Source organism: Urocitellus parryii, chromosome 1 (genome assembly GCF_045843805.1).
Source record: "Urocitellus parryii isolate mUroPar1 chromosome 1, mUroPar1.hap1, whole genome shotgun sequence".
Taxonomy (NCBI): domain Eukaryota; kingdom Metazoa; phylum Chordata; class Mammalia; order Rodentia; family Sciuridae; genus Urocitellus; species Urocitellus parryii.
In genome coordinates this window covers 273,621,313-273,641,843 of record NC_135531.1, presented here as the reverse complement: position 1 = coordinate 273,641,843, position 20,531 = coordinate 273,621,313, and the positions used below count along the sequence as shown (strand labels likewise).

At 39.7% G+C, this 20,531-nt stretch overlaps 1 protein-coding gene across 2 annotated transcripts in view; it reads left to right on the top strand.

Moving 5' to 3' along the window:
* The window catches only part of Sphkap (SPHK1 interactor, AKAP domain containing), a 127,128-nt gene extending 106,693 nt beyond the window's left edge, over positions 1–20,435 (top strand). The window contains exons 9-13 of one of the 2 annotated variants that reach the window (XM_026396289.2): positions 7,923–8,108; positions 9,978–10,064; positions 12,170–12,222; positions 12,309–12,493; positions 20,292–20,435. In XM_026396289.2, the coding sequence (XP_026252074.2) occupies positions 7,923–8,108; positions 9,978–10,064; positions 12,170–12,222; positions 12,309–12,493; positions 20,292–20,435 (655 nt within the window). The remainder of the gene's footprint in view (positions 1–7,922; positions 8,109–9,977; positions 10,065–12,169; positions 12,223–12,308; positions 12,494–20,291) is intronic. The other variant, XM_077799615.1, reaches the window with a different exon arrangement.
* The last annotated feature ends 96 nt before the right edge of the window (positions 20,436–20,531 follow it).

Genomic DNA, 20,531 nt, shown 5'->3' with positions numbered 1-20,531 from the left:
TGAACATATGCCTCATTTAGTAGAGATCCTGAAAGGATCACAATGCAGGGCTTATATTGGCCCTAAAAGTGAAGATTCATCTAAACTTCCTTAATAAACTTAAGAATGAGATTGGAAATATTAAGCTTAACTGAAAATAATGCAGCCCAGAATAAAGTTCAATATTAAAGAAAGATGGCAAAATCCAGCAACCAAAATCAAAAAAAGTGCAATGTCACATTCCACTCAAAAGCTGTTACACATATAAAGCCCGGCAGAAAAATAAATGTCAACCATACCTGAGAGAAACATCCAGAAATTATATAGAAAATAAAATAAGCAGATAAGAACTTTAGATAGCAGCAGATGTGCCCACAAGATTTAAAGACACACATAAAAAATGAAATTTTTTGAACATAATACATTTAAAAATCAAGAAATACAATGAAATTTAATCAGAATAAGCAAAACTAAAGCTGCACCAAGGTATATTGTAATTAAATTATTTGAAAATAATGATAAAAATATTTTTTTTAGTCAGCCCAGAGAAAAACAAATACTATATATTGAGAAACATAAAAATGGGACTTTCTCATCAGAGACAATGTAAGATTAAAAAAAAAAAAAAAAAAAACAAGAATGACATTTTTACTGGTCTGGTGTGGTCTCCACCGGGATCTTCCCACCTTTCCCTCTTATCAGGCAAGGACAGTCTGCCAGGGGCTTCACTCTGTTTATCAGGGTGAGGGGAAATAACTTGTTTGTGACCATTCTGGAGGGCTCTGTAGGTGTGCCTGGTGAAACTGCAGGTTTCAAACTGGAGTTTTTAAAATGGAGTTGCTTAGGCTCAGGCCTAAGACCATCCTCACACATAATATTGGGAAATTATAAACTGAAATGATGAAATACCTCTGAACGTCTATTAGCACTAAGTCCTAGCTAGAATACTGTGCCACAGAAACTTTCAATCTTGGCTGGTGGGAAAGTAAAATGGAATATCACTTTGGAACACAGTTTGGCAGTTTCTTAAAAAACTGAACATTCTCACCCTGCTATCCAACAGACATGCTGGTTGGCATTTACCAAAATGAGTTGCAAACTATGTCCACACAAAACCTCTTGCACTATAAATAAGCAAGACTTGAACAACATCACAGTCAACTGAATGTAATTAACATTATAAAACACCCCATTCCCAAAAACAAAATATTCATATTTTTCAAGTCCACTTGAAATATTTACCACGATGTCCCATAAGGCCATAAAATAAGCTTTAATAAATTTAAAATAATTGAAATCATACAGAAGATGTTCTTTGATCATAATGGAACTTTAAAAAAATGAATAATAAAAAGAGATCTGGAAAGTCTTCCAAGATATTTAGAAATTAACAACACCTCTAAATTATCCATTGGTCAAACAGTGTCACAGGGGAAGTTGGACAAAGTTTGAATTGAATGATAATGAAAACACATCAGAATTTGTGAGATAGAACTAAGGCAGTGCTTAAGAAATAAATCTATTCTTGTAAATGTTTCTGTTTAAAAAATAATAATGATAATAATAGTGTAAAATCAGTGATCTAAACTCTACCTTAAGATGCTAAAAAAAAAAGATCATCATTAGACCCAAGGTAACATAAGGAAGGAAATAATAAAAATAGGAGCAGAAACCAATGATTACAAAAGAATAGAGAAAATCTGTGAAATGAAAAAAAAACTTTTTTCGTCCAAAATATGTAAAATAAATATGTAAATATGTAAAGTTGAAGTGAAATAAGTAAGATCCAAACATTTAATTCTTATGATTTCCTCTTTCAAAGAACTTTTTGCACTGACTGTATGACCCATCGAGAAGAGGAATTTTACTATAGCTATGTATTTATTTTTATTGTTGCCTTTTACCTCTGGCAGGGAAGCTATGTTCCATTGACAATAATGACTTAAAACTTCCTTTTAAAATAAGCATAATTATGTTATGTAAACTGATTTAAAGAAATTGTGGGAATGCTATGACATAGGTGGAATACAGGGACGTCATGAAAGAGGTTAACCAGAGAAGGAAGTTTGGGAGAACAGTGGGCTTGAGGGTCCCTGAGGATCTGCCAACACAGAAACGTTAGATGTGCAGGGCAGAGAGTCTGCAAAGCTTGGCCGTGAACCATGAACCTGTGTACATCTGCATGACACATCAGTCGTCATTCATAAAGGAGTAAAGCTATACATTTCTCTCAAAAACAACTGAGAACTACTATTTTGAATAATTATTATTCATTCTCCACTTCCAGTTATGTGGCATGGAATATAAGATTTACTGTAAATAGAGCATGAAATTGAGATAAAATAAAATGCCTGGAGAGACTCCTTTTTAAACCTGGATGTTCAATGTCAATCACAGATTTAACTCCTTTTTTAGCGAGAAATATCCTGGAATCAATTTGTCCTCTGAAAAGAAAAAGGTCCTAATTTAGTAAGGAATTAATCCAGGAAATTGCTTTTTAACTAGACATATAAATAGGGTCAGAATCCTCTCCTTTATCAGGTGCTGACCTGGCTTATTTACATTTTTTTTTGCAATGTGTTATTGTTTTTATTTGTTGTCAGTGAATTTTTCCTTCATTTAAATGTAAGTAATTCTGTCTCCTTGGATACATCCCTTCTCCCTTTTTCTCCCTGCTCAATTTGGAAAGATCTCAACATTTTAGGAAGGAAAACCAAGCGTGTCAAGTAGCAGAGCTTCCCAAAGACAGGCACACTTTGGTACCACGGCTACCCAGAATGTTGTCAGAAAGAATGTTGGAGACAAGGGTCCAAATTTTTTTTAGAAATTTTTAGATTACAAAGTTCACCAATCAAAACGAAATGTTTATCCATACCCCCAATATCATGCATTTGGAACGCCACTTTCTATGCTAGAAGTAATTTTTGAAATAATTTATAGTATAACCATTAAGAATAGATAACAGAACTAATTCTTAGGTGGAGAAAAATCACAAAGACCTTTCTGTAGCCAATGTGCTATTTTAAATCAAAGAGTCCCAGTGAATCAGGTTGTGTTCCCTGGCAACAGACCCAGAGAGGGAGAGTTGCAGATGTATAACCCAGAGATTAATACCTCCAGATGGAGAACTTGTTAGGAACTGCTCTCCCGAGGTAAGTGCACTATATCTGCCTGTGTAAGGAAGTGGGAAAGGCAAGACTGGGCAATGGAGAAGGTTCCCTCAACTGTGTTTGCAATTCAGCACATCCTGGGGGAACCCAGGAGCTGGATGGCCCATGACATTTGCTGTCCAAAAAGTAGGCTGTTATATCTCTGTGTTAGCCAGTCATTGGGATGCTCACTGGGAAAGTGTAGGGCTTAGGTAGGGAAATCCTTTGTGCAAGGGTAATTCCCAATGTGCATGGTCAGCAGAAAATACTGACCACCATCAGTGTGAAATGGCCTGGAGAGAGGCATCCAGTGTCTGGTGCACCAAGTGGTTGTATTTCCCAGTGTCTGCTGACAAATACTCTGTTGCTTTTTGTTTGCAGTCATTATTGTCGTTATCTTCTGCTCTGTTTGCTTTTGATGATCCTGTAGTTGGTATCAGAAGACAAACTCCCATGAAAATGTTCACATTTATGTACACTCAGCGTCTCCTGAAGCAAAGAACACTGCTAATTGGTTTAAAGGGTGAATGAACACCAACCCAAAAGACAGACTTCTAGATACACAGAGATGTGTGTCCCTGGGGCCTCTTGTCTACATTACAGGGTAGTGAAGCAGAGACTATTCCCCTCTCTTTGCAGATTGTATTCTAGAGCAGATCTCCTCTCTCCTTCTCTCTCCCTCCCTATCCCGCCTTGTCAATTTCAGTCTCCCTTTTTCTCTATTCTCTCTTCCCTCTTTCAGTCTCCTCTTTGTCTCACTCCTCATCAGACACTATTTGGGGAGGGTGGTGTGAGGGGCAAAAAAAGATGCTACAGAAACCCCTGAACTTCTGAATGAGTTCTGTCTTCATAATTCAGAGGGTGCATCTATCACCTCACATCATGGGTACAGTGAATTGGGAAATTAGACCATGGGGACTGGGGTACACAGCTCTGTGAATGCCTGAGTATTCAGACCCCAGATTTAGAGGACAAGTAACCCTGTGTGAGTGTGTGTGTGTGTGTGTGTGTGTGTATACACGCGTGCTCAACTGTAGCAGGCACAAATGGAAAGTCAGGTTTATTAAGCACCTGCTTTTACCAGGTGTAGCAGTAGAACATACTAGAAACTGCCCCACATCAACACCATATTTATTTTAAATATTCTTATCTTGTAAGTAGTGCATCTCAGATCTTCCACAGTTTTAGACTGAACAAGTGGAGCCATTTAAATAGAAAATACAGGTCTAGTTATAAAACTAAGCACTTTTAACAATACCATATTCATCTGAAGATGAATCTCATTCATCCATAGCTCTGTTTGTAATGTATCAAAAAGTATAAAATGCATAATAATGCATGCTATAAACACAAATTTAGCCATGCAACCAGCATGCTAGCTTCATAATAGAGGTTCGAAAGCATAAAAATTAACTAGTGAGTTTTAAAATTAAAGAGACATAACTCTCGTTACCTTATTTGCCCAGCTCAGAGATGGCTCCTCCTAGCTCCTGCCTCCAGCCACCTAATGTAGTGGCGAGGTTAACACAAGAGGCCAGCAAGAGAGAGAGAACATGCCAGGAAGTGAGCTTTTATTGGGGAACAAAAATTCAAGGGAAAATTCCATCCAATGAAGGTCGAGGGGGGCGGCATTCCAAGGTCAGGGTCAGTGATTGGTCTTCGGATCAGTGGTCAGGCACACCCCCACACGGACAAGCCCTCTCACCTGGGACAGGGTGGGGAAGGCTCTGACAAGGCTGTGTCTAAGCGCCTCTCACCCAGCCAGGGAGTTAACTCAAATCACGTGCGAGAATGGCTTCCCACACACAAATAAATATATAACTAGAGTGCAAATTAGGAAATAAAAATAAAGAAAACAGATGCATTGCTTTGTGCATTCAAGAGAGAGAGAGAGAGAGAGAGAGAGAGATAGAGAGAGAGATGACCCAAGCCAATAAGATTAAGAAAGGATTTAGAGATTTAGAAGCCTCTTAACTGAGCCTCTCAAGGTAGTAAGAAGAAGAAGAATGTTATTAGACATATGATTCTTGAAGAATTATATAATTCACTTATAAAGAATGATGGCACTTTTTACTTATATTCTAGGCACTAAACTGAGTGCATTAAACGAATTTTATTTTACAATTTATGTTTTCCAAAAGCCTATGTGAAGTGTGAATTATTTTTTTATTTTGATGAGGTTATTTAACTTCTCCATATTGAACAGGGTAAGTTGGTGGAACTGGAATCCTTAGCTGTTGAACAACAGGAACAGCACTCCAACACTTTTTTTTTTCTTTTTAGTTATACATGACAGTAGAATGTATTTTGGCGAATTATACATACATAGAGTATAACTTATTCTATTTAGGATCCCATTCTTGTGATTGTTCATTTAGCAGAGTTACCCTCGTTGTTTATTCAAATACAAGTCTAGGAAAGTAATGTCCAATTAATTCTATAGTCCTTCCTATTACACTCCCTCTCCCTTCCATTCAATCCCCTTTGTCCAATCCATTGGATTTCTATTCGTCCCCTCCCTACCTCCATGGTTTGGCATTAGCATCCACATATCAGAGAGAACATTTTGGTCTTTGGTTTTGTCGGATTGGCTTATTTCACTTAGCATGATATTCTCCAGTCCCATCAATTTACCAGCAAATGTGATTCATTATTCCATTATTCTTTATGGCTGAATAATATTCCATTGTGTATATATGCCACATTTTCTTTATCCATTCATTTGTTGAAAGACACCTAAGTTGTTTCCATAGCTTGGCTATTGTGAGTTGAGCTGCTATAAACATTGATGTGGCTATGTCACTGTATTATACTGTTTTTAAGTATTTTGGAGAAAATCTTTACCACAAATACATTGGATATAGCATTAATCTCCAGGTTATACAAAGAACTAAAAAAAAAAATCGACATGAGAAAAATAAATAACCCAATCAATAAATGGGCAAAGGAACTGAACAAATATCTCATAGAAGATGACATATGAATGGTCAACAAATAAATGAAAAAAATGTTCAACATCGATAGCAATTAGAGAAAGGCAAATTGAAACTACACTGAAATTCCATCTCACTCCAGTCAGAATGGCAATTATAAAGAATACAAGTAACAACAAATGTTGGTGAGGATGTCGGGAGAAAGTACTCTCATACATTATTGGTGGGATTGCAAATTGGTACAACCACTATGCAAAACAGTATGGAGATTGCTTTAAAAACTTGGAATGGAACCACCACTTGACCCAGTTATCACACTCCTTTATCCAACACTCTTTTTTCCAATGTTTGATCAGAGGAAGTGACTAGGCAAAAGATAGAAGGCAAAAAGATGGTGGCATGTTTGGGGAACAACAGATACAGTTTTTTGACCACGTAGTGACCAGGTGGAAGCAGACAAAGCTGGATAGGCAGAGGACCCCGGTAAAGGTTTAGCTTTCAAAGGTTCCTGAAGGTTCTTGACCAACATCATCTTTCAGAAACATTAATCTAGCAGCAACATAGTGAAGGTTTCCAAAGTGGAATGGCAGCTGGGGTACTGCTGAAAGGTTGAAGGAATGTGGTTCAACGAGGAGTGATGTGTAATACCCACTGGCCAAGGTCTAAAGTTTGATACCAACCCTTGTTGCAACCTTGGATAAATCCTTCCATCTCACTGGGCTTCCATGTTCTCATCTGCAGAAAGTCTATAAATCTCCCTTTCAAATCTAAATTTTTGGCAATTAGGAAGGAAATTAAGATAATTTCATGAGCACAAAGACAGTTATGAGTATTTGAGATAAACTCTAGATTGGGACTGAAGGTCACAGTGATTGATACCCAAGGTCAATGGAAATAAAACGCACATGAGAAGTGTGGGATTGCCATCATAATTTATTTTAGATATGCCCATTCTGAGATGTTAGGAGACAGACTGGAGATGTTCACAAGGCCAGTTGAAAAAGAAGCCCTCGAATCCAACTATGGGGTCTTGAGTGGGATTCAAATTTGGAAGCTACTGACGTGGACAGGAAAATAGATGGAATGGCTGAGGGAAAGACTGTGGAAATGAGGACAGTGAATCAATCAGAACTGGCTGCAGTGACACTTGAAGGAGAAACAGAGAACTAGGCTCCAGGCAAGGAGTGGCCAGAGAGGTAGAAATTCATAGGAGGCTAGGGAAGGGGCACTTCAAGGACAAAGGACTGAGCAATCAAGACTAAATGCTTTGGAGAGTTTCTTGATCTAAAAATGCATTAATTCCAAGAGGTGATGCTGATGGAAGCCAGGTATCAGAGGGAGGAGACTGCGTAAAATGTGGCTGCGAGTACAAAATAGGTTCAGAGGCATTTGCAGGAAAAATGACTTGAGAAACTCCAGAACAGGGTTGGTCCTAGCATAGACCCACTTGCATGGGAATTACTGGGGTGCTTGGTGAAAATTCAGATTCCTGGGCCTCCCTCCAGAACCAATGGATCATCATCACGGGGGAGAATGCTTTGTGTATCTTCGGTTTAAATACCTCTGTTCCTCAATAAATCTGATCTGTGCAGGGCAGGGTGATTCAACCTGTTTTTCTAGTGAGCAGAGAGAGTCACCAGAAAGAGCTCAACTAAAGAGATAGCAAGGCCAATGGAGAATCCTGAAAAGGCAAAACGGGATCTAGGGCACCAAAGGAAGGAACAGCTAAAGAAAGTCTCCACCTGTGGCCAGTGACATCCTGTTCACAATGTGGAGATCCAGGCTCAACAGGGTCCAGCATGACTCCCTGAAAAGACCTTGCTGTACCTCCCCTCCTGTTAATAATGTCTTCCATCTACAGTGACAGTCTTGAGGCCAGAGATGTACCAGGGGCCCAAGTCTCGGCAGAAGCCAGAGCCCCAGATGAGTTCCACAACCCGCCCAGCAGCAGCGAGGAGAGTACAGGTAGCTGGTCCCAGCTGGCCAACGAGGAGGACAACCCAGATGACACAAGTAGCTTCCTGCAGCTCAGTGAGCGATCCATGAGGTACCTGTCTTTCACTTGACTCCCAGGGAGCTGCTCTCAACACATTACAGAAATGCATTTTAGGGTTCTCTGCAAAGTGTCCCTAATACAGAAAAGGCAAAAAAGAAAGCCACCATGGGGTCAAGGTTCCTGCCTGTCATGATTTGTGCTGAAAGGCATCTTAATATCCAGTTATGCCTTAAATTACCTCGGCCAAAGTGAAGAGTTGGTTCCCTTCCCTCAAAGCCCAGATAATGCATTCTGTGATAACAAACTTCTGGGATTTTTTTGGGGGGGTTGTTTGTTTGTTTTGTTTTGTTTTTTAATGGAGGACTTCTATTACACTGGTGTGTTTGAACTTCGTTTCTGGTTCATTTGTATTTCAGATGCAACACAGGCTGGGTTTACATGACAGAAGCTGTGTTGTGTTTCTTGATCTGACTTTCCTCCCCTTGACCTCCCCAGTCCTCTGTATTGCTCCTTCAGAAAAGGCAGAGAGGAGTTTAGGAGAGATAAGATTTGGAAGGATTTGAGACAGTCAGGAGATATGCACTAAAAGCTATTCCTCTGTGAAGTGGAACCTCCAAAAGAATCTCTGTGTTTCTGTGCCAAGTCTTGTTTGACATTGAACCAACAAACCCACAGATGTTCCAGAGAGGGCAATTGGAAAGTGAGATTCCAAAGCATCTGGATATAAGTAGAGCTCTCTGGAAATTCTATTACTGACAGTTGAGTCTGTTTAGACTTAGGGATATTTCATAGTGTTAAATAATTTGTCTAAAATTTTTAAAAAATGTGGAAAATGCCACAAAATAGAGACAAAAAAAAAACAGAAAGAACTTGAGACTTTTCACTCAACAGCAGAAGTGTATAGATTATTCACCTCCAGTATAATTTTGAGTCACCAGGTTTTAGTCTGTGAACATATTGAATGTCTCACCTGAAATTTCAGACAAGAATTTAAAATTGAGGGAGTTGGATTGGTGACTCATGGTATTCCTGAAGAAAGCCGAGACAGTCCCATTACATGACACACCCTTTCAAAACCTTGCTTAGAAGAGACATCACTGGGCAGTAGAGAAGGTGTGGGAAACTTGTGAGTTGCTAGCAGGAGGCACGTTCCACTTCACAAGGGGAGACAGAGCCTTCAATGTGGCTCCACTCTGCTGTGTCTCAGTGAGCAAGGCTGGCAACTAGACCATGTGTTAATTGTGCAGCCTGTGAAAGTGACACACTATACAATATGTGATCCTCCTCCTTCTCTAGGATGTGTCATCCCTTCTGTAAGACTATAAGATGGAAGAGTGATAAAATTTGACATTACCCAACTTGGTACTTGTAGGAAACTCAAGCCAGGTGCACATCCTATGAAATCCTATGGAACGTCCCTGAGAAAAATCTGTGAATGGCAAAGGGACCACATGTATGAGTCCACAGGTTTCTATCAAAATCCAAGAAGCAAACAGATAAGCATTCTGGTATCTCTCCCAGACAGTATTTTCAGGAACATCTTCATCCTGCAGACAAACCCAGAAGCAGGAAGTTTTTTGCTGGTAGATAAAATCTTTCCCTCTGACCAGAATGAAGAAAGAAATAGCAATTCTGATTATTACCCACTAGGTAGTATCTTCCAGGTGTGACTACAAATTATCATAATAATGATAAAAATAGTTGTTGTTATTATTATTAGTTTGAGTCTGTTAAACAGCTTCTGCCTTGTGTTTTCTCCTGATGTGGTTAGAAACCAGTATCAATGAAGGACTCCCAGACACACTGCAATGTTTCTCCAGGGACCTAGGGAAGGACCTCTTGCAACAATGGAGCATCAGTGTCAATAGCATGGTCAGGGGGTGGAGATGGGCATTAATATGTAAACTTTTGCTTTGTCAGCAATGGCAACAGTAGTGCCACTAGCAGTCTTGGCATTATGGAGCTGGACATTTATCAGGAAAGCATACCATCTTCTCCCATGATTAAGTAAGTAGCCACGGAGATGCAGTGATTGTGAGACCACTACTCCAATTCCATCTGGCAATCCATCTCGATCATTCAGGTGGTGCCCAACCACTGATTCCATTGTGTCTGTGCTGCTGTGGTTTCATGTCACTAGAGCAAGGACTCAGGACCTAAAACAGGCCTTTGCCCTATCACTACTTGCTTTCTTGGATTTCACTATGACTCCTGTGGAATTTTATTTCAGATGAAGTTTACCATTATAATCGGAAGTGTATGTAATTTTACTCACTTGGATATATAGAAGCAAATATTCCCTTTAAATTGTACTATTTACTGTTCTTCACTATAGAATATACTCACTTCAATTGAGTCAAAGTGAATGATTTTTCACTTGTGGACACACCTGAGCTCACTACTAAATGTGTCTAGTGCCAAATGGTTGCCATAATGGAGATGTGTGACTACCACATGGGAACTTCTAAAGAATAAAGGAAAAAAACTTAGATAAATGTAACATGTACTACATAAAAGGAAACAAGAAATGCAGGACATCACAAAAATCAAGACTGCTTACAGAATTTGTGATTACTCTGGAAAATTAAAACCAAAATCTTAAAATCCAAATTAGAACCAAAATCTTTGTTTAATATTATGGCTTAGCTTATTATTTGTAGATTTCTGAAATTTTAGAAAAATAAAAAAAGGAGTTGAGGACTAAAGTTGCTCATAACCTATTTCCTCAGTCACTTTCTACATCTAAAGAGCTTTATTTCACCATTTCATCAGAGATTTCCCTCAGCAACTGAAGGTCACAGTGAATCCTATGTGGTTCCATGGGGCCATTATTCAACACATTATTCTTTATTTTTTAAGGAGAAACCCCAAAGAAAACAAAACAAAGCTAATTTGGGGTAAATTAATTTTTCTCCTTCAAGAAACAGTTGTTTAGGGACTATTTCCATCATTCTCTGTAGTATGAGCCCAGACTCAGGGAATGTCTGTCTTCAGGGAGAGTCAAGACCACAACCTCCATTCACAGCCTCCTGCAGCTGCACGGACATCACTCACATACAGACCAAGTGAAAAATCTAGACCCTTAGGAAACTGGCATTTCTACAAACAGTTGGGTATGAATGAAAAGAATAGCTACACTCTTCCTCTCCACATCAGTGGAATTTATCATTACAATGGAATTCATCAATGTAATCAAGCATATGAGCCAGATCTTAATAGCAACAGAGAACATGAAAGAGTTCTCTATTATCAATAGGTACATTTTTTAAGAGCCTAAACCCAACTTTCTAGACAGTATAAAAATATAAGACATTCACAGGCTTCCCAAGATGGCCAGTTGCATTTATCTGTGGGCCATATGATCACGTTTTGGAAACTCTACTGAGGCTTGCCACTCCCCAGAAAGCTCTGTAATAAGTACACACCAGGGGAAGACACCTCCAATATTCAACATCACCATAGCTAATGAAATACCTTCAGTTAGGAGGCCCTTGTTTTCAGATAACTTCCAACCTACTAAATTCCTCCACAATAAAAAAAGAAAAACTTCCATCCAGAGAGATATTTTGCTGTCAAATTTAAGTTCTGCAGTTTATCCATTGTCTTTTGCCTTATTCCAGAATAAAGAATGATATGCAAATTAAAATACTACTTTTCTATATTAAAATGCAAATATATATTCCTAGCATAGTACAGGGGAGAAAAAAGCATTTGACAAGTTGGAAACATATGATCCATTGAATGACAAGTAAAATATATGATAAAGATAAGTCCCCAAATCAGAACTCATTACCCAAAATCTCTCCTTAACTGTTCAGCCCTGTGAAGTTTTATAGAAAGGAGGCTGAAGAGAAGGAGGCTGGGGTCCCCCACACCCACTGTCCTAACTAGAGCCATTCAGGTTGAGCAGGTGAAGGAGGCTATTTGCTGCAGACAGCCACCCTATGTCATACTCCATGGGCTTCTCCCAGCACTAGGTTGCTCTATGAGAACGATAAATCTAGAATGAATGTCAGGAACTTTCAGTTCAGTAAGACCCATCACCTCATCTTCCATTTAGAGTCTGTTCTTCCTAAACATTACCAACCATATTCTATTGTTTTCTCCCAAAGTGAATTAGTAGAAGAAAAGGAGATTCTTAAAGAACAGTCTGAGAGCATAAAGGGTAAGCTCCGTTCCATAAGTTTGACACAGAATTGCCTGCTTCTCCCTTTGGGAAGTGGAGTAAAACCGTGGCCCGTGTTCATTCAGAACAGGCACCTGGAATGGCAGTGAGAGCCACCAGTCCCCAGAGGAGCCTGCTGGTGATCAACTTCGACCTGGAGCCAGAGTGTCCTGATGCTGAGCTGAGAGCCACTCTGCAATGGATAGCTGCCTCGGAATTGGGAATTCCCACAATCTACTTTAAGAAATCTCAGGAAGCCCAGATTGAAAAGGTACCATGCATGTTCCATGTTTGGGGAGGGTATCAATAATGCTGTGTGTTTAATCACTCCTGGAAACTCAGTAAATGCCCACAGAACTATTATGAATTTGAAGTATTTCATCTTGACCTTTCTGGGCCTCAAAATTGTGGCAAGAACTTTGAAAACTCTTCACCTATACAGGTACAGTCATGATTGCTGTTCTTTTGACACTCCACTGGTCCCAAATGGTTGGTGGCAATGAGAAAAGTAAATAGAAAAAAATATATTTTCTGTTATTTTTTTAGTGCTACCTTGCTCTGGAGACCAGCCTCTTTGTAACAATCAATTAAATCAAATACAGGAAGAAATGACCCAATATGTAATAAAAAGTAAAGTGAGGCCACACTGATATTCAAAACGAGCTGTAAAAGAGGAGACATGTTTTAATTCTCCACTAAGCAATTTCACAATATGGGAAACTTCTCATTATCATTTTCCATCTTCCAGAAATACAAAGCTGAGGAGCAGATCCTAAGCCAACTTCACAATGAATAGCAACTGTCCCTGTGATTCCGTGTCTCCAAAATCTACCATTATCTGTAACAGAATCTCAACCACATGAATCCATTGACCATGTCTTCAAACTAAAGCTCCCATAATTTAAAAGATATCAGATTGATGGCAACACCATATTAGTTTCCCATTGCTGCTTAACAAATCCCCTAAAATTTTCCAGCTGAAACAATGCTCAGCTCTGCAGACCAAAAGTTCAGATGAGTTTGACAGTGATTTTCACTCAGATCTTACAAGGTTGAAATCATAGACAGCCTGGTTGAGCTCTTCTCTGGAAAGTTCCTGGGAAGAACCCATGTCCAGCTCATTGGGGCTGCCGTCTTCATTCAGTTCTTTGCAGTTGTAGGACTGGAACTCCCATTTCTTTACTGGGTTTTCTAGAAGCCACCCAGTTCCTCACTGCATACCCACTTTGTGTTTCCACACTGTCAGTCTGGTGTCTTTTGCCACTAGGCAGAGAAAATTCTCTGCTTTCAAAGGATTAGATTAGGTTTCCCTGATAGTCTCCCTTTCCATCAAGTCAAAATTAACTGGAATCCCTGCGACCATGTAAGGAGGCAGAGTGAGGACTTGCTCTCTCAAGCCATTCATGGCCCCAGGGATTAGGGCAGAAATTGGGGAGCTGTTTTAGGACCCTGTCTGTCACAGCCACCATGTGTCTTTTTCATGTCATACTGTCACAAGGAGCCTCTATGTACCTCAAAATGCATTTCTTAATAGCCATGTGAGAATTGCAGAATACACACACACACACACACACACACACACGTACTTGGCGAGGTGGGTAATTGGGTATTGAACTCAGGGGCACTCAACCACTGAACCACATGCCCAGCCCTATGTTGTATTTTATTTAGAGACAGGGTCTCTCTGAGTTGCTTAGCCCCTCACTTTTGCTGAGGCTGACTTTGAACTCATGGTCCTAGTGCTTCAGCCTCTCAAGCTGCTGGGATTACAGATGTGCACCACTGAGACCAGCTGCAGCATAGATACCATTGCCCCTTTTTTACTAATGAGCAAAGCAGGAGTCAGAGAGGCTGGTACGTGAGACATTGGTTTGATAGTAACAGTTGAGCCAAGACCCCAAGTTCTGCTTTCTCTACAAGACACTTCTCAGCCATTCTTTACTAAATTGTACTTCCCTCAAGTTAAATGAATTTAAGATTACAATCTGGAATTCATTTATTTATTTATTTTTGTTGCTAGGAATTGAACTAGGGGAACTTTATCACTGAGCTACATCACCAGTCCTTTATTTTTTCTTTCTTTCTTTTTTTTTTTTTTTTTTTTTTTTTTTTTAGGCAGGGTTTCGCTAAATTTCTTAGGGCCTGGCTCAATTGCTGAGGCTGGTCTTGTACTTACAATCCTCCTGTCTCAGCCTTCTGAGTCACTGGGATTACAAGTGTGCACCACCAAGCCGGCTATTCTACATATTTTTAATGTGTAATTTCATTTTAATTTTTAGTACCAAAGCCTATCAGCCTAAAATAAAATGTTCTTTACCCTCTTGCCCATTTCCCTGCTAGTTATAATTGGTTTCTTGCCTCTGTTAAACCAGCCAATGGGATTAGCTACTGGAAAAATCAAGGAGTTCTAATTCCTTTCCCATGCCCTCTCCCACCTCAGCCTCTGCCTCCAGTTAGAAGCATTTGGGTGGTGTCTTGGTGGAACAGATTACTAATGTCTTGATTATGGAAATCATATGAGATTATCTCCATCTGATTTTCTATTCTAAAACAGAATGCCTGTCCTCATTCATAACTATTTTTTTCTGAAAATAAATCTTCCACTAGTGTTATTAAGAAAAACATTAAATGACATTTTACTCATTCAGTTAGCATTAAGTTAAGGAATTTAATTCTAAATAATGTAGTTTTAGGGGATAATTCTTCTAATATTTTTTATCCATCAGTTAAGGCTATCTATATTTAGTGGCTTTACTACAAATGGGAACCACTTTGGGTTGTCTAGGACTTAACTGGTAAATAAATGAAACCCTTAAATTTAGACATATCCTCTTTCATCAAAGGTGACCTTTGAGACCCCATTCTGTTTTGTAACTGGACAAGTGGTTACATAGTTATTGTCAGGAGGGGCATCTAGATTTCATTTTTTTTTGGATAAATTAAATCAGTCATCATGTTTCTCTTTACAATATCCTCAACTTAGTAACCTGTGCTGAGGAGGAGGATCTCATGAGTGTCTGTCTACCAGAGTAGCTCATCTTTCCCATCATTGCTAGTGAACTTGGCCCTGAGCTGGGGGGCGCTTAAAGACAGCTTGGAACTGATTCCAGCTTTAGTTCAGATCCACAGGCAACTTTCAAATGTCCTGGGAACCCAGTATTCTGTCACTCTTCTAGTGACACACAGAAGCTTCATTTTCCAAACTTTTCCTTTCTTTAGTATTTTGTCTCGTCTCATCGTTGAAGGACGATCTGCCCTTGAAAGTCACATTCAGAACATTCATCAAATGCTTATGGAGTATCTTCAGCATGTCAGGCACTCCTCTGAGCTCTAGGAATCCAGGGAACAAAAGAAACAAATTCCCACTCTCTCAAAGTTCACATTCTGATTCAGGAGGAACCCAAAGTAGGGAGACCATAAATCAAAAGAGGCTCAGATTGTAACCTTGAGATGTGATGGCAGCTCATTCTGAACAAGGAAAATGAGCAGCACATGTTTTCCAAGCATACCCATGAGCCAGATGAGTACAAAACAAGATCCCATGGGGCATTTATTCAGAGTTCAGATTCCTAGGCTCCTTCTGGTCTCATTCTGATGATCTCAAAAGTCTGAGATCCCCTCCCATAATAGATATCCTGAAGGAATGGCAGAATTCACAGTGGTCTTAAAATATGCTAAATTCCATGCTGAGAATCCCAACACCTGATACCGGAAAATGTTTACAAATTTAATTTATAACATCCTTGACATCGTTTAAATTTAACCCAATTAATTCAAGGCCAAAAAAAAAAAACAGAGAGAGAGAGTCATGCACAAATCTGGTTAATAAAATAAAAAGACAATCCAGTGTTTAATAGTCATGATTTTGTGATCCAAAGGTCTTGGCTTTGCAGATCTGTTTAAGGTCGCTGAGCTTCCATGAGCTGGGGTGGGCTGATGACTGTCCTCACAGCAAATCTGGTGCCTTTTTTTACCTTTAAACCTGCATTGAAAATTACTTTCTTTTCTTCAAAGAACAGAAAGGAATGCGCAGAGAAGCAACAGGTACATGCTTACCTTCCTAAGAAAGTGGGGGCCAGAAAAGAAGTGGCCTTGCCTCTTGTTTCTTATTCCACATGAAAAGTGATAGAAAGAATGAGAGAAAAAATGTTGATGGTATTGATATAGCTTTCCCCAAAATAACTCCAATTAAAATATCAGTTCAAAATAAACATGTCACAATAGAAAGGAAAAATAAGGAAGCATTCGAGGTACTAAGGTCTGTCATTTGTAAACCCAAGAATTGTCAGGGAACAGAATCCATTAGTTGGGATTCACAAATTTAGTGTGGGTTAAAATCACCTGGGAAGGTTTTACAAACCGACTGTTCTGACCAGTTAGTTCAGAAGCTCCTCTTGGAGGACACATAAGCATCAGAGTTTGTGATGGGATTCCAAGACACAGCCAAGCCAAGAATCACGTCTCTGTAGGCCATGAGTTTAGGAGCAATCTAAGCACCAACCAACTCACTTGTGCTTAATGAAATCTAATTCTGCCTTGGAGTAAAACATCGCAGCTATTTTCAGAAGTGTAAGCTGAATGTCTCCAAAAAAATGAACAATCCTATAACGGCTCCCATTGATCCTACCATATAACTTTATCAGAACACAAAAGTCATCTACTATTTGATGCTTTTCCTTCAAATGAATCTGCTAATGATAAACTCTAACATGGATTATTTTAGTTTCCTAAGACAAATGCTCAAGAAATGCCCATTGTGGTCTATATTAAAGGAATCTAATTAGTATTGATAGTGGAATGGCAAAAAAAATAATTTTCTTGTTTTTATTTTTTAATACAGTTAGGGTTAGGGTTAGGGCTACCCAGATCTTTGACATACTAAAGCTGATGAGGAAAATACAGAGGTGACAGCCTGGCAGGCACCATCGAGGCTCTAGGGCCTGCTGCTAAACAAATGTGGGTTTAAAGGCCATAATAATGAAGTGGAAATACCTTCCTCTCGCTTCTTCACAATCTTATTTCATTTTTATATGAACTTTTTTAATAAAGAAAGCATGAGACCTTCTTGCTCATCAACTCCACAAATGTTTCAAGGTCTCAATGTCCAAGTCATCAGAGTCTGGGAACATGCTATGTTTGTTTGGTGGGGCCAGATCATTTTTAAAACCTCCTCTATTGAAACGTCAACCTATTGAAACTTAGCAAGTGTGAGACAGATCCTAGCTCCTGGCCACTCCACAAACTCCTGGCCTAGTGATCTACCTGCTGGGATATTTCTGCCCCTTTGGGTCAGCCATCAGCATCCTGTGGTCATCCTGTGGTCACACAGCAGTGAGATGCTCTCCTTCACAGGGCCCAAAGAGATGGAAAGAAGCTATAGTCTGGCTTCCAGAAAAATCTGAAGCAGCAAGCCTGGAAGGGTCTCGCAAATATTGGCATCTGCCCCTGATCTTTGATTCTTCCTCCACCCCTGGGGAATGAACGTGAGATCAAAGCTGATCAGGTGGTAGCCCGGAAAGTCAAGGTTTACAGAGAGAAGGCAGAAAGGAGCTAAGGCTGGTTTTATATTTCTATGTATTTTGCTTTGAATGCGTCTTTATAAAAACTTGCTAAGGAAGAGAATGAACCTTCAAGAAAAGACTTTTGGCCAAAGGGCACTGATGAACTTTCAGAGAAACCAAGAGAAAGAAGTCAGTGAGCCATGAGCCTCTCTCAGTGGGTCCCCAGGACCCTGATGTGCAGGCCTTCTCCACCAGGAGCATCTACTTCCCAGATTTCTGGCAAGTGCTGGGAAAGGCTGATTCTACATGCAAAGTCCCACCCTTTCCTTCTTTTCCTGCTCTTCAATCAAAGAATGACTTGAAGCTTTTATGCACAGAGATATAAACAGTGGTTCACAAAACCCTTTCTATGCAAACCACTGGTAACCACCTGGAATGTTCCCCTTCCTCAGGGTATCTGCACGACAAGCAAAGCCTTCACCTAAGGGTTTGAATCTCTTCCTAAAATGTTAGGGATCAGACAAGCAGGAAAATGTCAGGATGGTGAAGGGTTCCAGGCAACTGTGTTCTCTGTAACTCTAACATAGACTGACGGACCTGAATGAGCTGACTATCCGCTGATGTTGTAGGCAGCAGTAAAAAGAGGGGCTGTGTCTTTCCCCAACTCTAGGGCCTTATTGACCTACTGGGAGGCAGGCCCTACTGACAAGCTTCTATTGAGCTCCATGCCCACTCCTATCATCCCCCTCCAGGTTTTCTTCAGACTTTCCCTAGATTCATGACCTCTGAACATTTTCATGGATCACCTTAGTAGGAAATTATTGAGCAAACCCCTCCTCCCATATGCATGTTTATTTTTTTTTTAAATTATATGCATGGCATTCAAATATATTACCTAAAATTAAAGAATGAATACTTGGTAAAAGTTTGGCCTCAGTGATGCTAGATGTCCATCCATATTTCCAGTAGTTTTCTTGAGAACTTTGAATGTACTTGGTTTGCATTTGGTCATCCCTCCCTTCAGCAAATATTCACTGCGCACTCGTAGGTGCAGGCCCGAGATATGAAAGCTAAGATGTTATCCTTCCTGGGAGATTATTATCTATAACATGGTGGCCATCTGTCTCCCATCTGTGTCCCCTTTTACATCATCCTAAAACTCTTTAAAGACAACATTTATATTTCCAGGTATTAAAAGTTAAGTCTTTCATTTTTTTTTCAGCCTAGAAAATTGCTTTATTTTGATTATGCAAAATACAAAGGAAGTAAGTACAATAAAGTGCTGATTTTTGTAACTGTGCATATCGTTGGGTGCCACCACAGCTGGCAGAAAGAACATAATTTAACAGCGGTTCTACATGAGACAACTTCTCAGTAATTAAAATGAATTAACAAATCCAAACTGGAAAGAAACTAACACTCCAGCTTCTTGCTGATCTCTGAAGTCTGAGAAAATGCAAAAAAAAAAAAAAAAAGCAGAGTTTTAAAAAAAAATGTCCAAAAAAGAAACATTAAAGAAATATAATTGAACCCCAATTTTAATCTCTTTAACAAACAGGGCTTTCTTCCTCAGAATGATACCAGGATTCTCAGCCTATCCTTTCTCTTCATGTGAATATTAATATACTGTCCTGGTACCAAAGTAGAGAAGGATGCCATCATCCCAAGAGCTCAGTGTTAGAAGCCCAGGACCCTGCTGCCAACTTCTCATTTCTGAAGCCTGAGGTCTTTCATTGTGAATGGCTGTTTCCCAGGCTTTCAAAAGGAATGAAGCTAAACATGATTAAGTGCTTCCTGCAGCTTCAAGCTCTTATTGTTACTTTTCTTATTATTTGTTACTTTTTCTTATTAATTGTTACTTTTCCTTCTAAGGAGTTTCACGCTGGGCTTTATCCTGTAGTTTCATGAAAATAATGACTGACAGTGATTTTCCTGTCTTCCATCCCTTCGGGCCCACAATTTACTTGCAGTTTAGAATTTTGTTTCTAGCTGTGACCAACTGAAGCTCATACAAATGCCCAGGTGACAGATCTAGGGTGTTTCCTGAATCTTTCCTTTCCTGTTCCTATTGGAAACTCTCTTGAGGCTTGATCTTAGCACGTGAGGAGGAGAGATGCTCCTCAAGGTGGGTGAGGAACCAATACGTGGACCTGCCTGAGAGCTGGCACTGAATCTGTTTGACCTGAATAAGCACATCCAAGGATAAATTCTTTGTGACAGTGACAGAAGTGAAGAGAGCCATGTTATAGAGCCTTGTTACAGGGGGTCTGTCTCAGAGAAAAGCAGACTTCAGGAAACACTAAGCATCCAAAACTCTGACACTGAAAAGAAGAATCAACATAAGCCTACTGTCCAGGTCCATGCAGGGTAGCAGCTGTGTAGAAAATTCCAGTTCAGTTGAAGGGACCCTCCAATAATCTGAAATACCTCAAGGAAACATACTGTCCTAGAGAACAGTCCTCTGAGACTAGAGAGACTCACACACAGGCTGGACAGCCACTGGTCTTGAAAGGGTGGTTCAGTAAGATGCCTTTGAGGACGTTGTCTTCTGACTCTGTTTTGCTTTAGTTTCTAGATGTCGTGCGGCTGGTCCATCAGAAGTCCTGGAAGGTGGGAGATATCTTCCACGCAGTTGTCCAGTACTGCAAAATGCACGAGGAGCAAAAAGAAGGGACCCCAAGTCTCTTTGACTGGCTCCTGGAACTAGGATAAGGCAGCTTTGCCCTGGAGAATGTCCTTCCTGTATCCTGGCGTAGAAACACTCAGAACTTTCTCAAAACATCACATCTCATTAGCAGAACTCTAAGG